This window comes from Carassius carassius, chromosome 13 (genome assembly GCF_963082965.1).
Source record: "Carassius carassius chromosome 13, fCarCar2.1, whole genome shotgun sequence".
Taxonomy (NCBI): domain Eukaryota; kingdom Metazoa; phylum Chordata; class Actinopteri; order Cypriniformes; family Cyprinidae; genus Carassius; species Carassius carassius.
Window position 1 is genome coordinate 16,855,647 of NC_081767.1, and position 18,798 is coordinate 16,874,444.

The 18,798-nt window shown below is 43.0% G+C and overlaps 2 protein-coding genes across 4 annotated transcripts in view; one reads left to right on the top strand and one right to left on the bottom strand.

Moving 5' to 3' along the window:
* LOC132155999 (extracellular calcium-sensing receptor-like) overlaps positions 1-18,798 on the top strand; it is a 131,295-nt gene that overhangs the window by 108,817 nt on the left and 3,680 nt on the right. The gene's annotated exons all lie outside the window — the stretch shown is intronic.
* Positions 11,750-18,798, bottom strand: part of LOC132156005 (uncharacterized) — a 156,472-nt gene continuing 149,423 nt past the window's right edge. The window contains exon 2 of the mRNA XM_059564809.1: positions 11,750-13,871. Within this exon, the coding sequence (XP_059420792.1) occupies positions 12,103-13,143 (1,041 nt within the window). The 5' untranslated portion in view covers positions 13,144-13,871 and the 3' untranslated portion in view covers positions 11,750-12,102. The remainder of the gene's footprint in view (positions 13,872-18,798) is intronic.

The following is an 18,798-nucleotide window of genomic DNA, read 5'->3' on the forward strand; positions in this document are numbered from 1 at the left end:
AATTTCTTAATTTTCTTTATATAGTTTTAAAGTACTATTATTATGTGTCATATTACGAAAGGCGCCAAGTGCATACATTTTATCTCACAGTGTGTGTGTGTGTGTGTGTGTGTGTGTGTGTGTGTGTGGCGGGCACTGTTTTTTTTTTTATATGCAAATAAAATAATAATCTGGGGATAAAGAATGGTCAATGATATTATGCAGTTTTTATTAATTATATTATTTATTATGTTTTATTATTTTTTTGTTTGTATTTATTGATTGACCGATATAAAAAATAAGGGTTAATGATTTCATGCTATTATCAGACTTTACCATTTCCTTTTCTTTTTTTTCTTTTTTCTTTTTCTTTTTTTTTTTTTTTTTGAATGACCAACTCGGGATGAAGAAGGGTCAATGATATCATGAACCTTCTTTATCCCCTGAGTTGGTAATTCTAAATATATGTTGTCTGGTGGTTCTTTATGAATGACTATTATGCACTGATTTTTGATCTTTCAGATTCTTTAGATTGTCACAGATGCCTACCTGAGTATTGGCCCAATAATAAGAAGGACAAATGTCTTCCTAAACCAGTGGAGTTTCTCTCCTGGGGCGAGATCCTTGGGATTATACTGGCTTCTTTCTCTATTGCTGGCTCTTTATCAGCTTTGAGCATAATTTAAATATTCTACAAAAACAGGGCTTCTCCGATAGTAAGAGCCACCAACACAGAACTAAGCTTCCTGCTTCTCTTCTCATTGATTCTGTGTTTCCTCTGTTCACTTACTTTCATTGGACGGCCCACAGAGTGGTCCTGTATGTTGCGTCACACTGCATTTGGGATAACTTTTGTCCTCTGTATCTCCTGTGTTCTGGGGAAAACAATAGTAGTGTTAATGGCCTTCAAAGCTACACTTCCAGGAAGTAATGTCATGAAATGTTTTGGGCCTCTTCAACAGAGAGTGTTTTTGGTTTCACTCTAATACAGATACTTATATGTGTGCTTTGGTTAACAATATCCCCACCAGGGGCCTCATGTACAAAGACTTGCGTTGAATTCATACTAAAACATTGAGCACAACCCCACACCCTGTCTCCTCCCTCAATTAAATTTATTTAAATATGGTAATTAGTCTAATTTGGCAAAAGAAACCTGCTAGAACATGGCTAAAGCAAGCAAGAAACGAAATTTCACTGAAAATGAATTAGAGGTCCTACTAACAGAGGTAGAAACAAGAAAAAATATTTTATTTGGAACTTTGTCCTCTGGAATTAATAATAAAAGAAAGAAAAAAGAGTGGGAGAGTTTGTCTGATGCCGTCAACGTGGTGGGATCTGAGAGTCGCACCGTAAATGAACTGAAGAAGAAATGGTCTGACATAAAGGTGGAAGTTAAGCGGAGAACTGCTGCGCACCGACAAAGTGTGGGCAGAACAGGCGGTGGTACAGGGGCAGATGAACTCACACCCTTTGATCAGAGAGTTGCGTCTATTGTAGGAGACACGTTAATCTCTGGAATCGTATCCGTTGATGTAGGAGACTCGGATATACTACAGGACTGCCTGCAAGGTGACTAATTTAAATTTATTTCCTTAACTTTGATACATAGACTACCAGCCACCATTTCATTTTAAAATGCAATGTAGTAATGTACCCATTAATAAGGAACAGACTCAAATACAGTTAACATGTGCCTGTGTTTATTTGGACTTAGGAACCGCAGGAACAACAGCAGAAACGTCCACTGGCACGCACTCAGAGTCCGCACCACCCGAGCAGCCAGAGCCCATTCAGTCCAGCGTCTCTGGTCTCTAATGCTCCCCCCAGTGCTGAACCCCGTCCATCTGGTCGCGTCTTGACTCATGCTGTTCTGGAGTCACAGCAACAAATTGTTAGGGCCATTGAAGAAATGAACAGTCACTTAAAAAATGTCACTGACGCACTTACAGAAATAAGCCATTCATTAAAAGAATTGGTCAAAAAATAAACTTTTTGTCTGAGTAGCCTACCATTTATATTGTCGCAATTACACGTTGACGGGCCTGAATGGCTTGTTGATTGTGCTGCACATATACTGGTCCTGGGTCAGGGTCATCTAGCGGTGACCCCACCTCACCAAGGTGTATGCCATGCCTGTGCGCAACATTGTGCAGCACTCCACAGGCCAGTATGATGCGGCAAACCTTGTCAGGGCGGTATAACAGCATCCCCCCGGTCCTGTCAAGGCAGCGCCACCGACTTTTCAGCTGCCCAATCGCCCGCTCCACAACTGACCGAGTGCGAGAATGGGCATCATTGTAACTGCGCTCTCGGTCAGTTTGTGGGTTGGTGAGGGGGGTTAACAGCCACGTCTTTAGTGGATAACCACTGTCTCCTGATGGGCAGTTGAATAATTACACACACAAACATTAAACTTTTAGATAGAACAATACATTTAAATGCATAACTTACCAAGTAGCCACCCATCGCGCACCCTGCCAGCTTGGAGTCTCATCCCAACCATGCTGTTTGTGAGGATAAATGAATCATGGGTTGACCCAGGCCACCTTGCCACAATATTTGTTAGGCGCATTTGTGCATCACATATAATCTGCACATTTATTGAATGAAAATGTTTCCGATTCACATATGCAAATTCTTCAGATGGCGCCTTTATAGCAATATGTGTGCAGTCGATCGCTCCAATTACATTATGAAAACTGGCTATCGCTGCAAATTGCGCTTTAATGTTTGGCTGGTCACCTGCATCGTATGGGAACGTTATGTACCGGGTAGACAAGCGGATGATCCCGTCCCATACAGCTGGCATTGCACGGCTCAAACACGACTGGCTTATACCTGAGCGGTCTGCTAGTTCTCTTTGGAAAGAACCAGTTGCCAGGAAACCAAGTGTAGTAAGCACCTGTAAAGGAACGGGTAATGCGTGGCTCCTCACTGTCTCTCTTTCCAAATTCGGACCCAACTCAGCGCAGAGCTCCAAGAGTATAGCCCTTGGAAATCTAAAACGGCTGATAAGCCAGTCATCATCGTGGGCCAGAAAATCATTGTGGTCCCTAAAAACTTGTTCTCTCCGGATTCGTCCATTGAAAATGTCCTCTAATAAAGCCAACACTGCCAATGCTAGACGGGTTGTAGGCTATCAATTTGCACATGCTTTATATATGTTACTTAATTGCATAATTAATAGAATATTTTAATAAGACTCGTGTGACAATAATATGTCAAATAATTTATCAATTACAAATTATAAGCAATCTGACAGCTGGTGGTGCAATAGAACAATTCTTAGTGTAATGTTTGCCACTTCACTTTATTGCCTCTATGAGTCGCCAACGGACAAAAATCACGACAAATGTACGTACGCCAGGCATGAAGTTTACGTGGAGGAACGCACATTCTTACGTTAATTTCACTGTTAGTACATCTGACCGTGAACGTGAAAGCTGGCGTACGCCGTGTTTTTGTGCGTACGCAGTGTTGATACATGAGGCCCCAATACCTTACAATAATACTATATGTGCATATGTATGCTGTACAGTCGTGGCCAAAAGTTTTGAGAATTACATTAATATTAGTTTTCAAAAAGTTTGCTGCTAAACTGCTTTTAGATCTTTGTTTCAGTTGTTTCTGTGATGTACTGAAATATAATTACAAGCTCTTCATACGTTTCAAAGGCTTTTATCTACAATTACATGACATTTATACAAAGAGTCAGTATTTGCAGTGTTGGCCCTTCTTTTTCAGGACCTCTGCAATTCGACTGGGCATGCTCTCAATCAACTTCTGGGCCAAATCCTAACTGATTGCAACCCATTCTTTCATAATCACTTCTTGGAGTTTGTCAGAATTAGTGGGTTTTTGTTTGTCCACCGGCCTCTTGAGGATTGACCACAAGATCTCAATGGGATTAAGATCTGGGGAGTTTCCAGGCCATGGACCCAAAATTTCAACATTCTGGTCCCCGAGCCACTTAGTTATCACTTTTGCCTTATGGCACGGTGCTCCATTGTGCTGGAAAATGCTTTGTTCTTCACCAAACTGTTGTTGGATTGTTGGAAGAAGTTGCTGTTGGAGGGTGTTTTGGTACCATTCTTTATTCATGGCTGTGTTTTTGGGCATAATTGTGAGTGAGCCCACTCCCTTGGATGAGAAGCAACCCCACACATGAATGGTGTCAGGATGCTTTACTGTTGGCATGACACAGAACTGATGGTTGCGCTCACCTTTTCTTCTCCGGACAAGCCTTTTTCCAGATGCCCCAAACAATCGGAAAGGGGCTTCATCGGAGAATATGACTTTGCCCCAGTCCTCAGCAGTCCATTCACTATACTTTCTGCAGAAGATCAATCTGTCCCTGATGTTTTTTTTTTTTTTGAGAAAAGTGGCTTCTTTGCTGCCCTTCTTGACACCAGGCCATATTCCAAAAGTCTTCGCCTCACTGTGCGTGCAGATGTGCTCACACCTGCCTGCTGCCATTCCTGAGCAAGCTCTGCACTGGTGGCACTCCGATCCCGCAGCTGAATCCTCTTTAGGAGACGATCCTGGTGCTTGCTGGACTTTCTTGGACGCCCTGAAGCCTTCTTTACAAGAATTGAACCTCTTTCCTTGAAGTTCTTTATGATCCTATAAATTGTTGTTTTAGGTGCAATCTTAGTAGCCACAATATCCTTGCCTGTGAAGCCATTTTTATGCAACGCAATGATGGCTGCACGCGTTTCTTTGCAGGTCACCATGGTTAACAATGGAAGAACAATGATTTCAAGCATCACCCTCCTTTGAACCCTCTGGAGTCGATTAACACGGATACGAGTTATGAGTCATTTTCTCCTGATAACCCCGAAAAGAACTTAAATTACACTTTCAGTTTTAATTGTACAGATAAGAGCAATACATCAATCGAATCTTTAAAGGGTCTACTTTTTTGGATAAAGACATAATAACAACAAAACTTTGTGCACTTATAAAATAAAGATAACAAACAAGGTGTGCTGTCTGCAGCCTTTGTCTGCGCTGATATCATCAAAAAGTTGATTTATTTCACTAATTCAATTCAAAAAGTGAAACTTGTATATTATATTCATTCATTGCACACAGACTGATATATTTCAAATGTTTATTTATTTTCGTTTTGATGATTGTAATTGACAACTAAGGAAAATACCAAATTCAGTATCTCAGAAAATTTGAATATAACTTAAGACCAATACAAAGAAAGGATTTTTAGAAATCCTGGCCAACTAAAAAGTATAGAAATGAAAAGTATGAGCATGTACAGCACTCAATACTTATTTGAGGCTCCTTTTGCCTGAATTACTGCAGCAATGTGGCGTGGCATGGAGATGATTAGTCCGTGGCACTGGTCAGGTGTTATGAGAGCCCAGGTTTCTCCGAAAATGGCCTTCAGCTCTTCTGCATTGTTGGGTCTGGCATTTCACATCTTCCTCTTCCCAATACCCCATAGATTTTCTATGGGGTTAAGGTCAGGCAAGTTTGCTGGCCAATTAAGAACAGGGATACCATAGTCCTTAAACCAGGTACTGGAAGCTTTAGCACTGTGTGCAGGTGCCAAGTCCTGTTGGAAAATGAAATCTGCATCTCAATAAAGTTGGTCAGCAACAGGAAGCATGAAGTGCTCTGAAACTTCCTGGAATATGGCTATGTTGACCTTGGACCTCAGAAAACAAAGTGGACCAACACTAGCAGATGACATGGCACCGCAAACCATCACTGACTGTGGAAACTTTACACTGGACCTCAAGCAACGTTGATTGTGCGCCTCTCCTCTCTTCTTCCAGACTCTGGGACCCTGATATCCAAAGGAAATGCAAAATTTGACAACTGTCAAGTCAGCAGTCTTCCCCATGATTGTAGCCTACAGAACTAGACTGAGAGACCATTTAAAGGCTTTGCAGGTGTTTTGAGTTAATTAGCTGATTAGAGTGTGACAGCAGGTGTCTTCAAAATTGAACCTTTTTACAATATTCTAATTTTCTGAGATACTGAATTTGGGATTTTCCTTAGTTGTCAGTTATAAACATCAAAATTAAAAGAAATAAACAGTTGAAATACATCAGTCTGTGTGTAATGCATGAATATAATATACAAGTTTCACTTTTTGAATGGAATTAGTGAAATAAATAAACTTTTTGATGATATTCTAATTATATGACCAGCACCTGTACAGCTTGAGTAGCACAAGTAGGAGACTGTGTTATACAGTTCTGGTAGTGTCCTGCTACAGGTACAGTAGTTGCACTGTTGTACAACTGTTACTAGGAAATACATGCACAGTCAAAAACAGCAGGTGAGATGCAAGGTAAAAGCCTAAGTAAGAAGAACACCTCGAGTTCTGATGGGTTGGAGAAGTCCGGAGGGAGTACAGGATCATCATTATAGTAGCGATCTCCGTATCCATAGCGTAGTGAGGAGCAGGCTCCTTCAGGTAAACCTCGGGCCTCATGACCCAGATGGTCCAGGTAACCAGCAATATAAGACCCTGTAGAGTGCCTGTTCGGTGGAGGATTTTGGGAGGAAACTGGTTTATTGCGGAGTACTACTTCCATGTCACCCTCAACAGGGTGGTGTTTGAAGGCCTCCTGCTGTCTCTCACGCGCACGATTGGCTATATGACGTACACGACTTTGACTGCGGGATGACAGTTGTCTTGACAGAAATGGTGGAGGGTCTTCAGGATCATCAGCAGAGCTCTGAGAAACCAGAGGAAGCACTGAAAGAGGGTTTGGGGTGGTTTGAGTACAAGAGGGGAGGGGATGCGTGTAGTCTTCATGTTCCAATGTTACAAGCTTGTGAAGCTGCTCAGTTAAAGGATCAGAGGACTTTTGGCGACCAGATAACCCACACATCCGTCTTTGGTCTTTCATTGCAGGAGTGACAAAACTTCCGCTGATTGACTTGTACTTGCTCTGAAAGTTACATGAAGGGCCCTATCTTGCACCCAGCGCAATTGACTTTGTACACCGACGCATGTGTCATTCCTATTTTGCACCCGCGAAAAAAGCGCGCTTTTCCCTCCACAAAAGCACGTCGCTAAACTAGTGAATGAACTTGCGCTCCCTGGGCGGTTCAGCGCAAAAAAGGAGGCGTGTTCCGGCGCAAACAATCCCTGGTGCTATTGTGCCATTAAACAATTGCGCCACTGACCAGAAAAAAACTAGTCTAAAGTCAGTGGCGCGTTGCGCGTTGTTCATTATGCTATTTTAAGGGCGCATGCTTGACCATAATGTATAGCGTGCACAACGCGCATACACTTTGCTCATGTAATCTACACAGATGCAACAGTTATTTTTGCAAATCATAAATTGTTACAATAAAAAAATATTAACACATGAGATGACGGAAATCATTGTGGTGTGCAGTGTTGGGAAGGTTACTTTGGAAATGTAATAGGTTAAGGATTACAAGTTACCCTGTTTAAAATGTAATAGTAGTGTAACTTTTTCAATTACTTTATTAAAGTAATGTAACTAATTACTTTTGAGTACTTTTTGATTACTTTTCTAAATTTGTGAAAATTAAAGAATAATAAATAAAAGCATATACATCAACTTAAATACAGTTATCTAATAAGCATGTGACGTATTCTGTGTAATAAACTCCTGAAACATTGGTGTTTTTTGAAACTGCTGTCTCTGTATATGATGATAGTTTTCTCAAAATAAGTAAAATGCACATGAAGTGACAGAGCAGTTCTAGAAATTATGTTTATGTGCTCGTGTACTCCTATATTGAGGCGGCAGAGGTTGAAAACACTGCGAGCTTCAGTAGGCCTATGTGTAGTAAATGAAACCATGTCTTTGCCATTAATTTACAGGAGGGGCGAACTGGGAAAAAAAATCAGACTGGAAAATTCTAACTCATACAAACAAATTCATGGACAAAACTATTTTTTGTATGGACCTGACATAAAAAAAAGATTTAAATCTTTAATTTGGGGACATGCAAAATAATTAAAAGTTCTCTCCTGAACTGCACCTTCACTTCCTTTTTTCTCTTCAGTCTCTTTATTTTGCCCTGTTATCCATCTCTCTCATGACTTTAATACTCAAGATTTAACAAAACTATACTTTACAATACAATACTCTACAATACTACAATATCTTTATAGAAAAATCCTAATACTGTACACGAGTCATGTTTTTCCCTTACAAAAATTAACCTTGCTTTTATTAGCCTATATAAAAGTAAAATAATCTTGTTTTGTTTTTTAGCAAATGGATTTGTATTTATTTTTAAATAAATACAATTGTAAAATAATTTTACATTTTTGGTTACCACATTTAAACAATAGTAACCATTTTCTCTGGATTTATAGTTAAATATTAAAATGTTAATTTTCGTAAGGGTTGTGTTTGTCTGTCGTAGCTCCCCCTAAACCTTTAAAAAAATCTTAATTTTTTTCAGATAAATTCCTACTGTAACATTACAACTGATAATAATGATGTCCTTTATATAGTAGGCTATTTTGAGTGATGACTTATGAGCAACGTGCTGCTGCTTGATTAAATAAATAAAAAAAAACAAAGACAAAAAAGCATCTTTACAGATAAAACTGACCTGAAACCCTGAACAGGAGTTCTGCTTCTCTGCTCCAGCAGTCCTCTCTCTCTCTCTCTCTCACTGTCTGTCTCTCTCTCTGTCTCTCTCTCTCTCTCTCTCTCTCTCTCTCTCGCATTGATTACTCTGAGTCTGATCCAAACCGTTTGGCGGAGGCGCGGAGAGCGCGCGAGTCAAGACTAACAATTCATGACTTATTAGAGATTTAATTATCAAATGGCGGATTCGCAAATGATCGCTTTAGTACATTCGGCAGACAATTATACAATAATGATATTAAATAGTGGAGCAAAATCGGCTGCCAGGCCACCGGGAATTCTCCCGGTGTCCAGTCCGCGCCTGATTTCCACAGACACGCAGAATGTGCAAGTCATATAGGCTTTTGCATTTTTGGGGCTTAATATTCACAGACACTAGTCCATGTCATGTTTTGATTCAAGTGTACTGACCTACTTTTGATTTAGTCATCCAAAATGTGGCATATTCCGTCCGCGTTAGGCATTCCGTTTTTATGACTGGATTCTATGAACCAGACTGTGTTTCCGCATCCCGGAAATTATTAGGGCGGTATGTCTCAGAATAGTCAGTGCAATTTGGGAAAGAAATCAGTTAAATCTGTATGTGGATGTGTGTAAATATTCAAATGTAATCCCCTTTGTAACATAAGTAACTGTAATTTAATTACTCATTTTTTCGTAGTAACTGTAACTAATTACAGTTACAATAATTTTGTAATTAAATTACGTAACGCCGTTACATGTAACTAGTTACTCCCCAACACTGGTGGTGTGCCACGAAGATGTGAAAAAATAGGCATAAATCTAGTTTACAATTTATTCAGGCTAATTGTAGTAATTAAGGATCAGACCTGTTTGCCCAATAGTGGCAAGACATATATGTATATAAGGACATCTGACAAATTGGTTTGTCCGTCAAGAACCAGGAAAAAAAAATCGACTGAAAAACTGAAAAAACTGAAAGACTGAAAAAAAAAGACTGTGAAATCACCTTTACCATAATGCAAGTACATTAAAAACCTTAGTCTTCAACTTACCAGTTAAGTTGAGCTTGCTCATATTTTTTTCTTTTGCACAGTGAGATGGAGTATGTCTTGGGACAACGAATTAGACGCCGGAGGGAGAGGGTATACCGGCACAGACAGACCTATCTCTCCCTCAGTGAGGAGGAATGCATAAGAAAGCTACGCCTGACCCGACAGGCTGTGACAGACATCTGCCATCTCCTGGCAGATGAGTTGGGGACTGATGCACAATGTCCCTATGCCTTCCCCGTGGCAGTAAAGGTTACAGCGGCATTGCATTTCTATGCATCTGGGTCGTTCCAGCACCCCCTTAGCTCCATTGGAGGCATTTCACAATCTGACGTAAGTTCGGCTATACATGCAGTTACATCAGGTCTAGTCTGACATGCTGGGGAATACATCAAATTCCCCGTCACACCTGACAACCAGGAAAGAGCAAAGCAGGCATTTTGTGCGAAGTATAGGTTCCCTGGTGTCCTTGGTGTTATAGACTGCACCCATGTGCAGCTACGTGCCCCATCAGAAAACGCACTTGTATACATCAACCGCAAGGGAACCTATTCAATCAACGTACAAGTCATTTGCGATGCTTATAGTAAAATCACCCATGTCTTGGCGAATTATCCTGGCTCGAGCCACGACTCATTCATACTGGCAAACTCTACCATTCCTGCCATCTTCGAGGGGAATCCCCCGTTGGATGGGTGGCTGTTAGGGGACAAAGGGGTATCCGTTAAAGACATGGCTGATGACACCATATTTGATGCCAGCAACAATTCTTGAAATGCAGTTTAATAGAAAACACACACAAACACGCTGTGTAATTGAACGAACGTTCGGCATACTGAAAATGCGCTTCAGGTGTTTGGATAGATCAGGAGGCACTTTACAGTACAGTCCTCAAAAGGTCGCAGCATTCTTTGTGGCGTGTTGTGTTTTACACAACATTTCCATAAATCAAGGTTGTGTTGTTGACATAGATGAGGAAATATTAGAGGACTTAAGGAGACGTGATGGTGAACTGCATGTGCCGATGCCACTTAACCCAAATGCCCCAGCAGCAGCACGGGAGAGGAGAGCTTATTTGACAGAAGAACTGCTGCATCGTCTATAGTGAGGTAAGCAAATTTATCTCGGTCTAATGTTATACTACATTGCAAAAATATAACCATACTCGTGATTCAGAGAGAACGAGTCCAAAACATTCAAAAGTATTTATTTGTGAAATATCTTTGTATTTTGTCAAAAAGAAAAATCAATAGCAAACAGTAATTGATAAAAAAAAAATACAAATGGAAAATGAGGTTAAAAATATTTAAACAGAAAAAGTTTATTTCTTTTTCCCTCCTCTGGTAGTTTTGCGACGTGCGCCACGGCGGGATTGGACACCTGAGGTTCCGGGAATGGCATTGCGCGATGTGCGCCTGGTGGAACGGGTGGATGGAGATGGAGTGGGGGAAGGAGGAAGAGGCACAACAGGAGGTGGTGGTGCGCTTGAAGGGCCACGCTCCATGGCTGCAGCAATCCTCTCCAGGCTTAAGTAGATGCGCCTGAGAGGCCGCAGCAACATCGCCATCCGGTCAAGACGGCCATTCACACTTTGCCGCATCCCAGACAGCTCCCGGTGGTCCTCCAGTCTAGCAATGCTGCCATGGCGTGTAGTGGGTCTGGACCTTGATGGTTGCGCTGTTCCCTCCTCAGATGGCCCGTGCGCACGGCTCGCGAGGCCAGGGTCTTCCTGCGAAGCTGTTACATTGTTTTTCTTTATTGTGTGGCTGCGTTAAATGTTTTTCATGTAAATAACGATTAAAATATTTTCATAAGAAACCTTGTATGTGAATTTGTGTACCTTGGGGTTGGACTGCTTGCGTTTCTGATTGGGTGCCGATTTCAAAGCCCCAAAATCCTTCAACGCTTTCAGCGGTGAGGGTGGACGCAGCGATGTCCTCTGCTGGCGCCAGGTCCTGAGTAGAGGCAGATCCACCTCCCGTTACACGGCGTGCCCGATTGATGCTGGCAAGCTTGGATTTTCCCCGTCTTCTGATGTCATTGTAGCGCTTGCGGAACTGGTGTGACATCCTGGGGATGCCAGCTGATGAAACAATTGTGGCTATTTCCTCCCACGCCTGTTTAACTGACGCTGTTTTGGGTGGGTTTCTCCCATCCCCATACAACACAACTTCTCTGTCTTTCACTGCTCTTACAAGAACATCAGTCTCCTCGACTGTGAACCGCTCCTGGCGTGCGCCTGGTAAATACGCCATAATAATAGCAATCCATAATGGAACTTGCGCACCTGCTTTTAAAGGGAATGTTGGATGATGCTCTGATTGGTTTATTTCACGTTACGCCCAAACCACACCTATGAATAATGAAGCTACTTCAGACCAACCCATTTTAGATTTGCGCCGGGCGCAAGAGCCATTTATCCCGCCGGGAAAATAGCAACAGCGCCGAGACCCGCCCACAAAGTTACTTGCGCTTCGCGCTTTGACACTTGCGTTTCAGATCGTTAGAATAGGGCCCGAAATGTCCACAGATGTCAGGTCTCCCAGGCTCTTGGACTTGGAAGAAGCTGGAGAGAGCCCATTGTACATCTGAGCAGGAGGTACAGGAAAGCCCTGTTTTTGCAGAGATGGCCAGGAATAAGAGTCTTGTGATTCATTGTAGTCTGATACAGATGTGTACAAGTCCCTCTTTAACACATTTTGACAGCCTTGAGTCTTTGCAAGATATTCTGAGGACAAAGAGTTTTTGTTTAAATGCTCTGCTCTGCTGACCAAGCTATTCTGGTCTCTTGTCTCCTGGTGCCTTCCTTCTGTGGTATCTATTCTGTGATCACCAAGGGTAAATCTCCCAGAGTCATTATAACAGTTAAACTTCCTTGGCTGGAATTTGTTAGTAAGGTAGGTGCTAGAGTTCAGACTTTGGTGTGGAGACTGGTAGGGTCTGTGCGAGAGGGATGTTTCCGTGGAGTATGAGTGAACAGGAGAGGGATTGTATGAGAGTTTGTGGAGATGGGTTGGTTCAAGTCTTTGTACATGATAGGGGGAGGTCTGGTTTAAGCTTTGAACACTTTTGAAGTCGTGAAGAGGACTCAAAGGGGTCAATGTGTTGTCTAAGGGATCCTCATCTACATTGATCTCCTCCTCCATCAGACCGCTGCTTGTAAATTCTTGGCACAGCAAGAAGCAGTCTGAGGCTGTGCTATTGATTGAGGATTCTCTGTATCCTCCAAATTCAAAATTTCTGCAGGAACCAGTGGAATGGCATTGGCTGCTATAGCTTTGCTTTAGAGTTCCATGTGCAGACCATTCTAAAGGCATCTTGATGGGTGAAGATCCCTGGCTGACCACAGGAGAACCAACCAAGTCATTTCGAAAGTTGTTTTGACAAAGACTGTTTGTCGATACAGGAGAAAGCACCTCCTCATCCAAGATGGTAAAGACTGCAGGTTCAGTCGTTTTAGGACTAGAAGGTCTCTCGGATATCTCTGAGGTTGAGCACACAGATTTTTGGATAACTTTTAGTGCTGGAAAGCTCATTGTTGAGACGAGGAAGGTCAAATGGAGGAAGAGAATATTTCATGGGTTGTGAGTTGAATGGAATTAGGGAGCTCTGCTCAGCAGTGAGCTCAAATAGGCCAATCAGAACAGAAATGGACCCACAGGTGTCATACTCATTCTCTAGTGAGACAGCATCAATAAGGCGAGAGAGAGCACTGTCTTGGAGGGACACTTGACTCTTCTCATCTGGCAGAGTCATTCGAGGAGAGTGTGATTTGTTGTTGGTTCCTGAAGATGAGGAAGAAGAGGAAGTTGATGAATATGTGGCTGCCTTTGGTGTTAGAATATTCTTTTAAGGGGCTTCCAACTGGCATAATTCTTTATGACTTCCTTCACTCTGTAAGTTACTGCAACCATTACATTGCTCTGTAGGACCTGACAAGTTGTCTGTTGGCCCTTTGGAAGAACATAATTTATCAGCTTCAGTCTGGGTGAGACCACCTCTTCTGTGTTCTTGTTGAGAATCACTCAGATTATCCCTGCTGCGCTCAATTACCAGGTAAGGGGTTTCTTTTTTTATCTTTGGGCTCAATGTTACAGTCTTGAATGTGGTGAGCTGAAAGGGAATGGACATCAGGTTCTTTGAAGGCATAAGTTTCAAAGAGGAGATCCACTGAGACCGATCTGGGTTTCTGATTGAGGAAGGAATCTGTGGAAGACATTTTACAGGATTGTCAGAAAAAAACACCATTAATGACCTTGACCCTCTGGAGTCGATTAACGCGGATACGCGTTATGAGTCATTTTCTCCTGATAACCCCGAAAAGAACTTAAATTACACTTTCAGTTTTAATCGTACAGATAAGAGCAATACATCAATCGAATCTGTAAAGGGTCTACTTTTTTTTGGATACAGACATAATAACAACAAAACTTTGTGCACTTATAAAATAAAGATAAAAACAAGGTGTGCTGTCTGCAACCTTTGTCTGCACTGATCTTCATTTACAAACACGCGGCTTGAATACGCCCACACAGAAGAAAAAGCAGCGAGACTGTTCTTCAAGTTTTTTTATTTTACTGTTTGCTTCGCGATGAGAGGAATAAGACATAAATCGCCCCAAAAAGATGTGATGTGGTTGAGGATTTGAGAAATGGATTTCCTCAGAAAAAAAGAATGAAGCACTTTATTCAGCAGAGATCATAAACATGAGTAAGTCTCTTTTTATTTATTTATATACTTGTACTAGTTTTCACATAACGTGTAAACATTTTACTAGTTTGACTTTTTCCAAAGACTTTTTCCAAACTATAATTCCTGACTAAATGTACAATCAAGTGAAACATTATGAGGTTTCAATAACAATATACAGTCGTGGCCAAAAGTTTTGAGAATTACATAAATATTGGAAATTGGAAAAGTTGCTGCTTAAGTTTTTATAATAGCAATTTGCATATACTGCAGAATATTATGAAGAGTGATCAGATGAATTGCATAGTCCTTCTTTGCTATGAAAATTAACTTAATCCCAAAAAAACCTTTCCACTGCATTTCATTGCTGTCATTAAAGGATCTGCTGGGATCATTTCAGTAATCGTCTTGTTAACTCAGGTGAGAATGTTGACGAGCACAAGGCTGGAGATCATTATGTCAGGCTGACTGGGTTAGAATGGCAGACTTTACATGTTAAAGTCTGAGAAGAAATTCTGTCTAGCTGTGGCTAGTTTCACATTAAAAGCATGCTCTGGGGCATTTTTATCAGACAAAATTGATCTGTAAAAATGTTTTACTATGAAGCATCCTTTAATTTGGAGTATGAGAAACTAGGTGGAGTGGATTTATTGCGCCAGAAATGTCTCACTTTACTTGAAGCTGATTTAAAAATTTTGGTTTTTAGATATCTAAACCAGACCATAACGTTAGGTTACTAACGTAACCCCGGTTCTCTGATAACATGAAGTGAGGTATCTCACTATGGGACCTCCTCAGGCGAGGCCGATCGCGGAAGCACCAATAACACCACGTCTGCCAACCATGGCAGACCAATCGCTGCAGGGATCAGGAGTTCTGCTCCCTGTATATAAACCGCAGCTACCTGCCATTTCGTCATTCTTGCATATCTCTTCTCCATGCAGAACAGGCAAGGAGGGCAAAGTTTGTGAGATACCTCACTTCATGTTATCAGTGAAACGGGGTTACGTTAGTAACCTAACGTTCTCTTTCTAACATTCGTTCGGTATCTCACTATGGGATATAGACAACTCCCGTATTGCCGATATGCTGACGAATCAAACTAAGAAAGGCTGAGTAATTATCTGTATCATAGCTGTATCATAGCTCCCGTGGTGAAAACACAATAATATGAGGAATTCGCCCTTTAATAAAATTGCATTATACAACCTGACTATTCACTTCTAGAATTGAATGGGCCAGAGAGGGCTCCGTCACATCCAGTCTATAAAAACGAGCAAATGTGTGCGGAGAAGACCAGCTGGCTGCCGCGCAAATATCCTTAATAGAGATGCCTCTAAACAGAGCCCAGGAACAAGCCATACATGTAGTAGAGTGTGCTCGTAGTCCTATTGGGGGCTCCAAATTCGAATTATTGTAACATAATACGATAGCCTCCACCACCCAATGGGAAAGGCGTTGACCGGGAGATAGGTCTTCCTCTGTAAGTATCAGCCCACAGACAAACAGCTGATTGCTCTTAAGAAGTGTATGTGTTCTCTGAATGTACATATGTAGAGTGCCTCGAACACTGCCCCCCAGCCCGTGAGAGATGCATCTGTTGTCACCACTTTCCTCAATAGTACAGGACCATCCTGTCCTAAAAAATACGGGGCTCTCCAATGACCGAGAGTGATAATGCATTCTGGTGAGACTCGCACTCTGCGGCTGAGATGGCTCATGGGGCGAATGCCCTGTGACGCTGTCCAGCTCTGAAAATCCCTCATTCTCAGCAGTCCCAGAGGAACCACTGACACTGTTGAGGCCATCAGACCCAGTAGTCGAAGACATATTCGGAAAGAGACTAAACTCTCTCGTTGAAAGAGGGAGAGGCATTTGAGAAATGTTTTTGATGCGCTCTTCTGATAGGAACGCTCGAAACCTCACTGAATTCAACCTGAGACCCAAGTAGACTATTTCCTGTGAAAGAATTAGACAACTTTTCATTTGGTTTATGATGCGGAGACGGTGCACAGATGAGCAGATCGTCCAGATATGATGAAACTCTGACTCCTCCATTCCTTAACGGTGTCAGAGCCGCTTCCACACATTTGGTAAATACCCTGGGTGCTAAAGCCATGCCAAAGGGGATTCTCATATACTCGTACGCTGTGCCCTGATAAGCGAACCTTAGATATTTCCTGTGAGCAGGAAAAATATCTATGTTAAAATATGCGTCCTGGAGGTCCACTGAGGTGAACCAATCCCCTTGACGAATACTTTGACACGAAGTTCTGAGCGAAAGCATTTTGAATTTGTATTTTATGAGGTGTTTGTTGAGGACCCGTAAATCTAAAATGGGACGGAGACCTCCCCCTCGTTTGGGAATCACAAAATAACGGGAGTAGAATCCCATCTGGCTTTCCTCCATTGGAATCATTCTTATCACTCCTTTTCTCATTAAAGAGGATATTTCTTCCTCTCAAACCTGAGCTGCTTCCCCTTTGGCCACTGAAATCACCACTCCATTGAACACAGGAGGTGGTTAAAACCCAGGGATGAACTGCGCATGCGTGCCAGTTCTCCGCTTGAGCAGCGAGTGAGCCCTTCCCGGCTTCGCTCACTGGTGGTGCTGTTGCACCCTCTAGTGGCGAAGGGGGGGAAATAACGCTCTGTCAAAGGAGTTATATTCGTTATTTTTTGTGATTGTTTTTCTTTTTTGTGATATCTTTTTATTTTCATCCTGCTCTGTGCCCTCGGACCTTGGCCTGGATGCAACAGAGAAAACTTTATTTGTGAAGGGATGCTTACACACTTTTGTCTTTCCTCCCTCAGAACCAACCTCGTAAGTGGAGGAGAGACAATTCTTTGGGGGGCGCCAGGTGAACATGTGACATTTTCCCACGAACACTGGACTTTGAACTGCTCACATGAACACTTTGCACATTTAGATTCATTCTCCGTTTCCCCGCGGGAGGCAGAAAGGTATCGTTTTGAAGGGATGGGAGAAAGAAACCCTGAGTGCTGTCTCCAAACCCTTCTTGTTGCCAAACTGATGTCTCAGGTCGACCACCTCTTTTTGTTCCCCTAAGGGGGGCCGACCGGTGTTTCGCTGCTGTGGCTGTTTCGGTTTCAGGAGGCCAGGCTTTGACTGAGGGCCCGCGCTTCCCGGCTGTTGTGGCGGAGCAGGACGGGAAGGTTGATAATCCGAATGACCTCCTCTAACTGAAGGCCTTGAAATTCAGACGGCTTGGGTGATAAGGACTAGCTGCCGGCTTTCTGGGGAGACAGACCTCGAATGCTTCTCCCTCTTTTTTCCGTAGGTCACATTGCTGATGCAAAGCTGTTACTGTCGCGCCGAACATGGCCTTCGGATCGATAGGGGCATCCAAACACTCCACTTTTTCTTTGTCAGAGAGGCCTGACAAACCCAGCCATAGCGATCTCTCTCCCACAACCGCTAAGCCCATACTACGACCGCAACTTTGAACTGCTCCACGGGACGTGCGCAGGTTTAAATCTGCAATGACGCATATCTCCTCCCAGAGCGCCGGGTTGGGAGAACCGGAGTCCAGCTGACGCCCCATCTCCTCTAATCACTCCGCTTGATAGGCTGTAAGGAGGGACGTCATGTTCAAAGCACGTACGGCCAGTGCAGAGGATTTATAAATCTTTTGAAAAACAGAGGCGGCGAAGCGCTCTGTTTTCCCTGGCAATGAAGCCTCGGTTGAAGCGAGCGCTGCCCTGTGGCTCGGATGCAAATGATTCGCCATAGATGATTCTACAGGGGGATGATCTGCCATCCCCAAATTCTCCATTCCCTGAACATCTAGCCTCGAGAAGCCCTTAACAGGTACTCGGTGGGAAAAAAGGCTTATCCCAAAACCTCTTCATTTCAGCCACACAAGCCGGGACGGCTGGAATAAACTGCCTTGCTGGAGGGAGACGTGACGGAAGTCTCTTTCCATCATACAAGTCTCTTTCAGCTCCTTTATCTGCTGGTTAGGATGGCCAGTCGATCGACAGTCTAGCCGCGGCCCTGCGACAGACCTCGAAAAGATCTGTTTCCGCCTGCACAGGGGAGGGTGAGCTCTCATCCTGTGCACTCGGCGGACGCGACTGCATCGGGGGAAGAATGCATCTTCATCATCGTCATCCTCGTCCTCAAGGATGGTCAATAAAACTTCGTCATCGTCATCTTCCTCTCCCGCTAACGGATCTCCAAACAGCGGGGGAAGGACGGGTAACACCTTCTCCATCATCTCACCCCAGGAGCTGGAGGCCTGTGGACAATCCATCGGTTCCTCTCTGGGTTGAGCAGAGAGGCATGGGTCCGACTTCCCAGCTACTGCAACGCGAAGCCTTCGCTCTCGGGTTTTGACCGAGAACTTTGCACAGTGGGGACAGCCCTTGGGGTCGGTCAACGCTGCCTGAGCATGTTTAGCACCCAAGCAGGAGATGCAGAGACCATGTGAATCTTTCGCAGAAATTCACATTCCGCACGCACACAGATGAGGAGGACG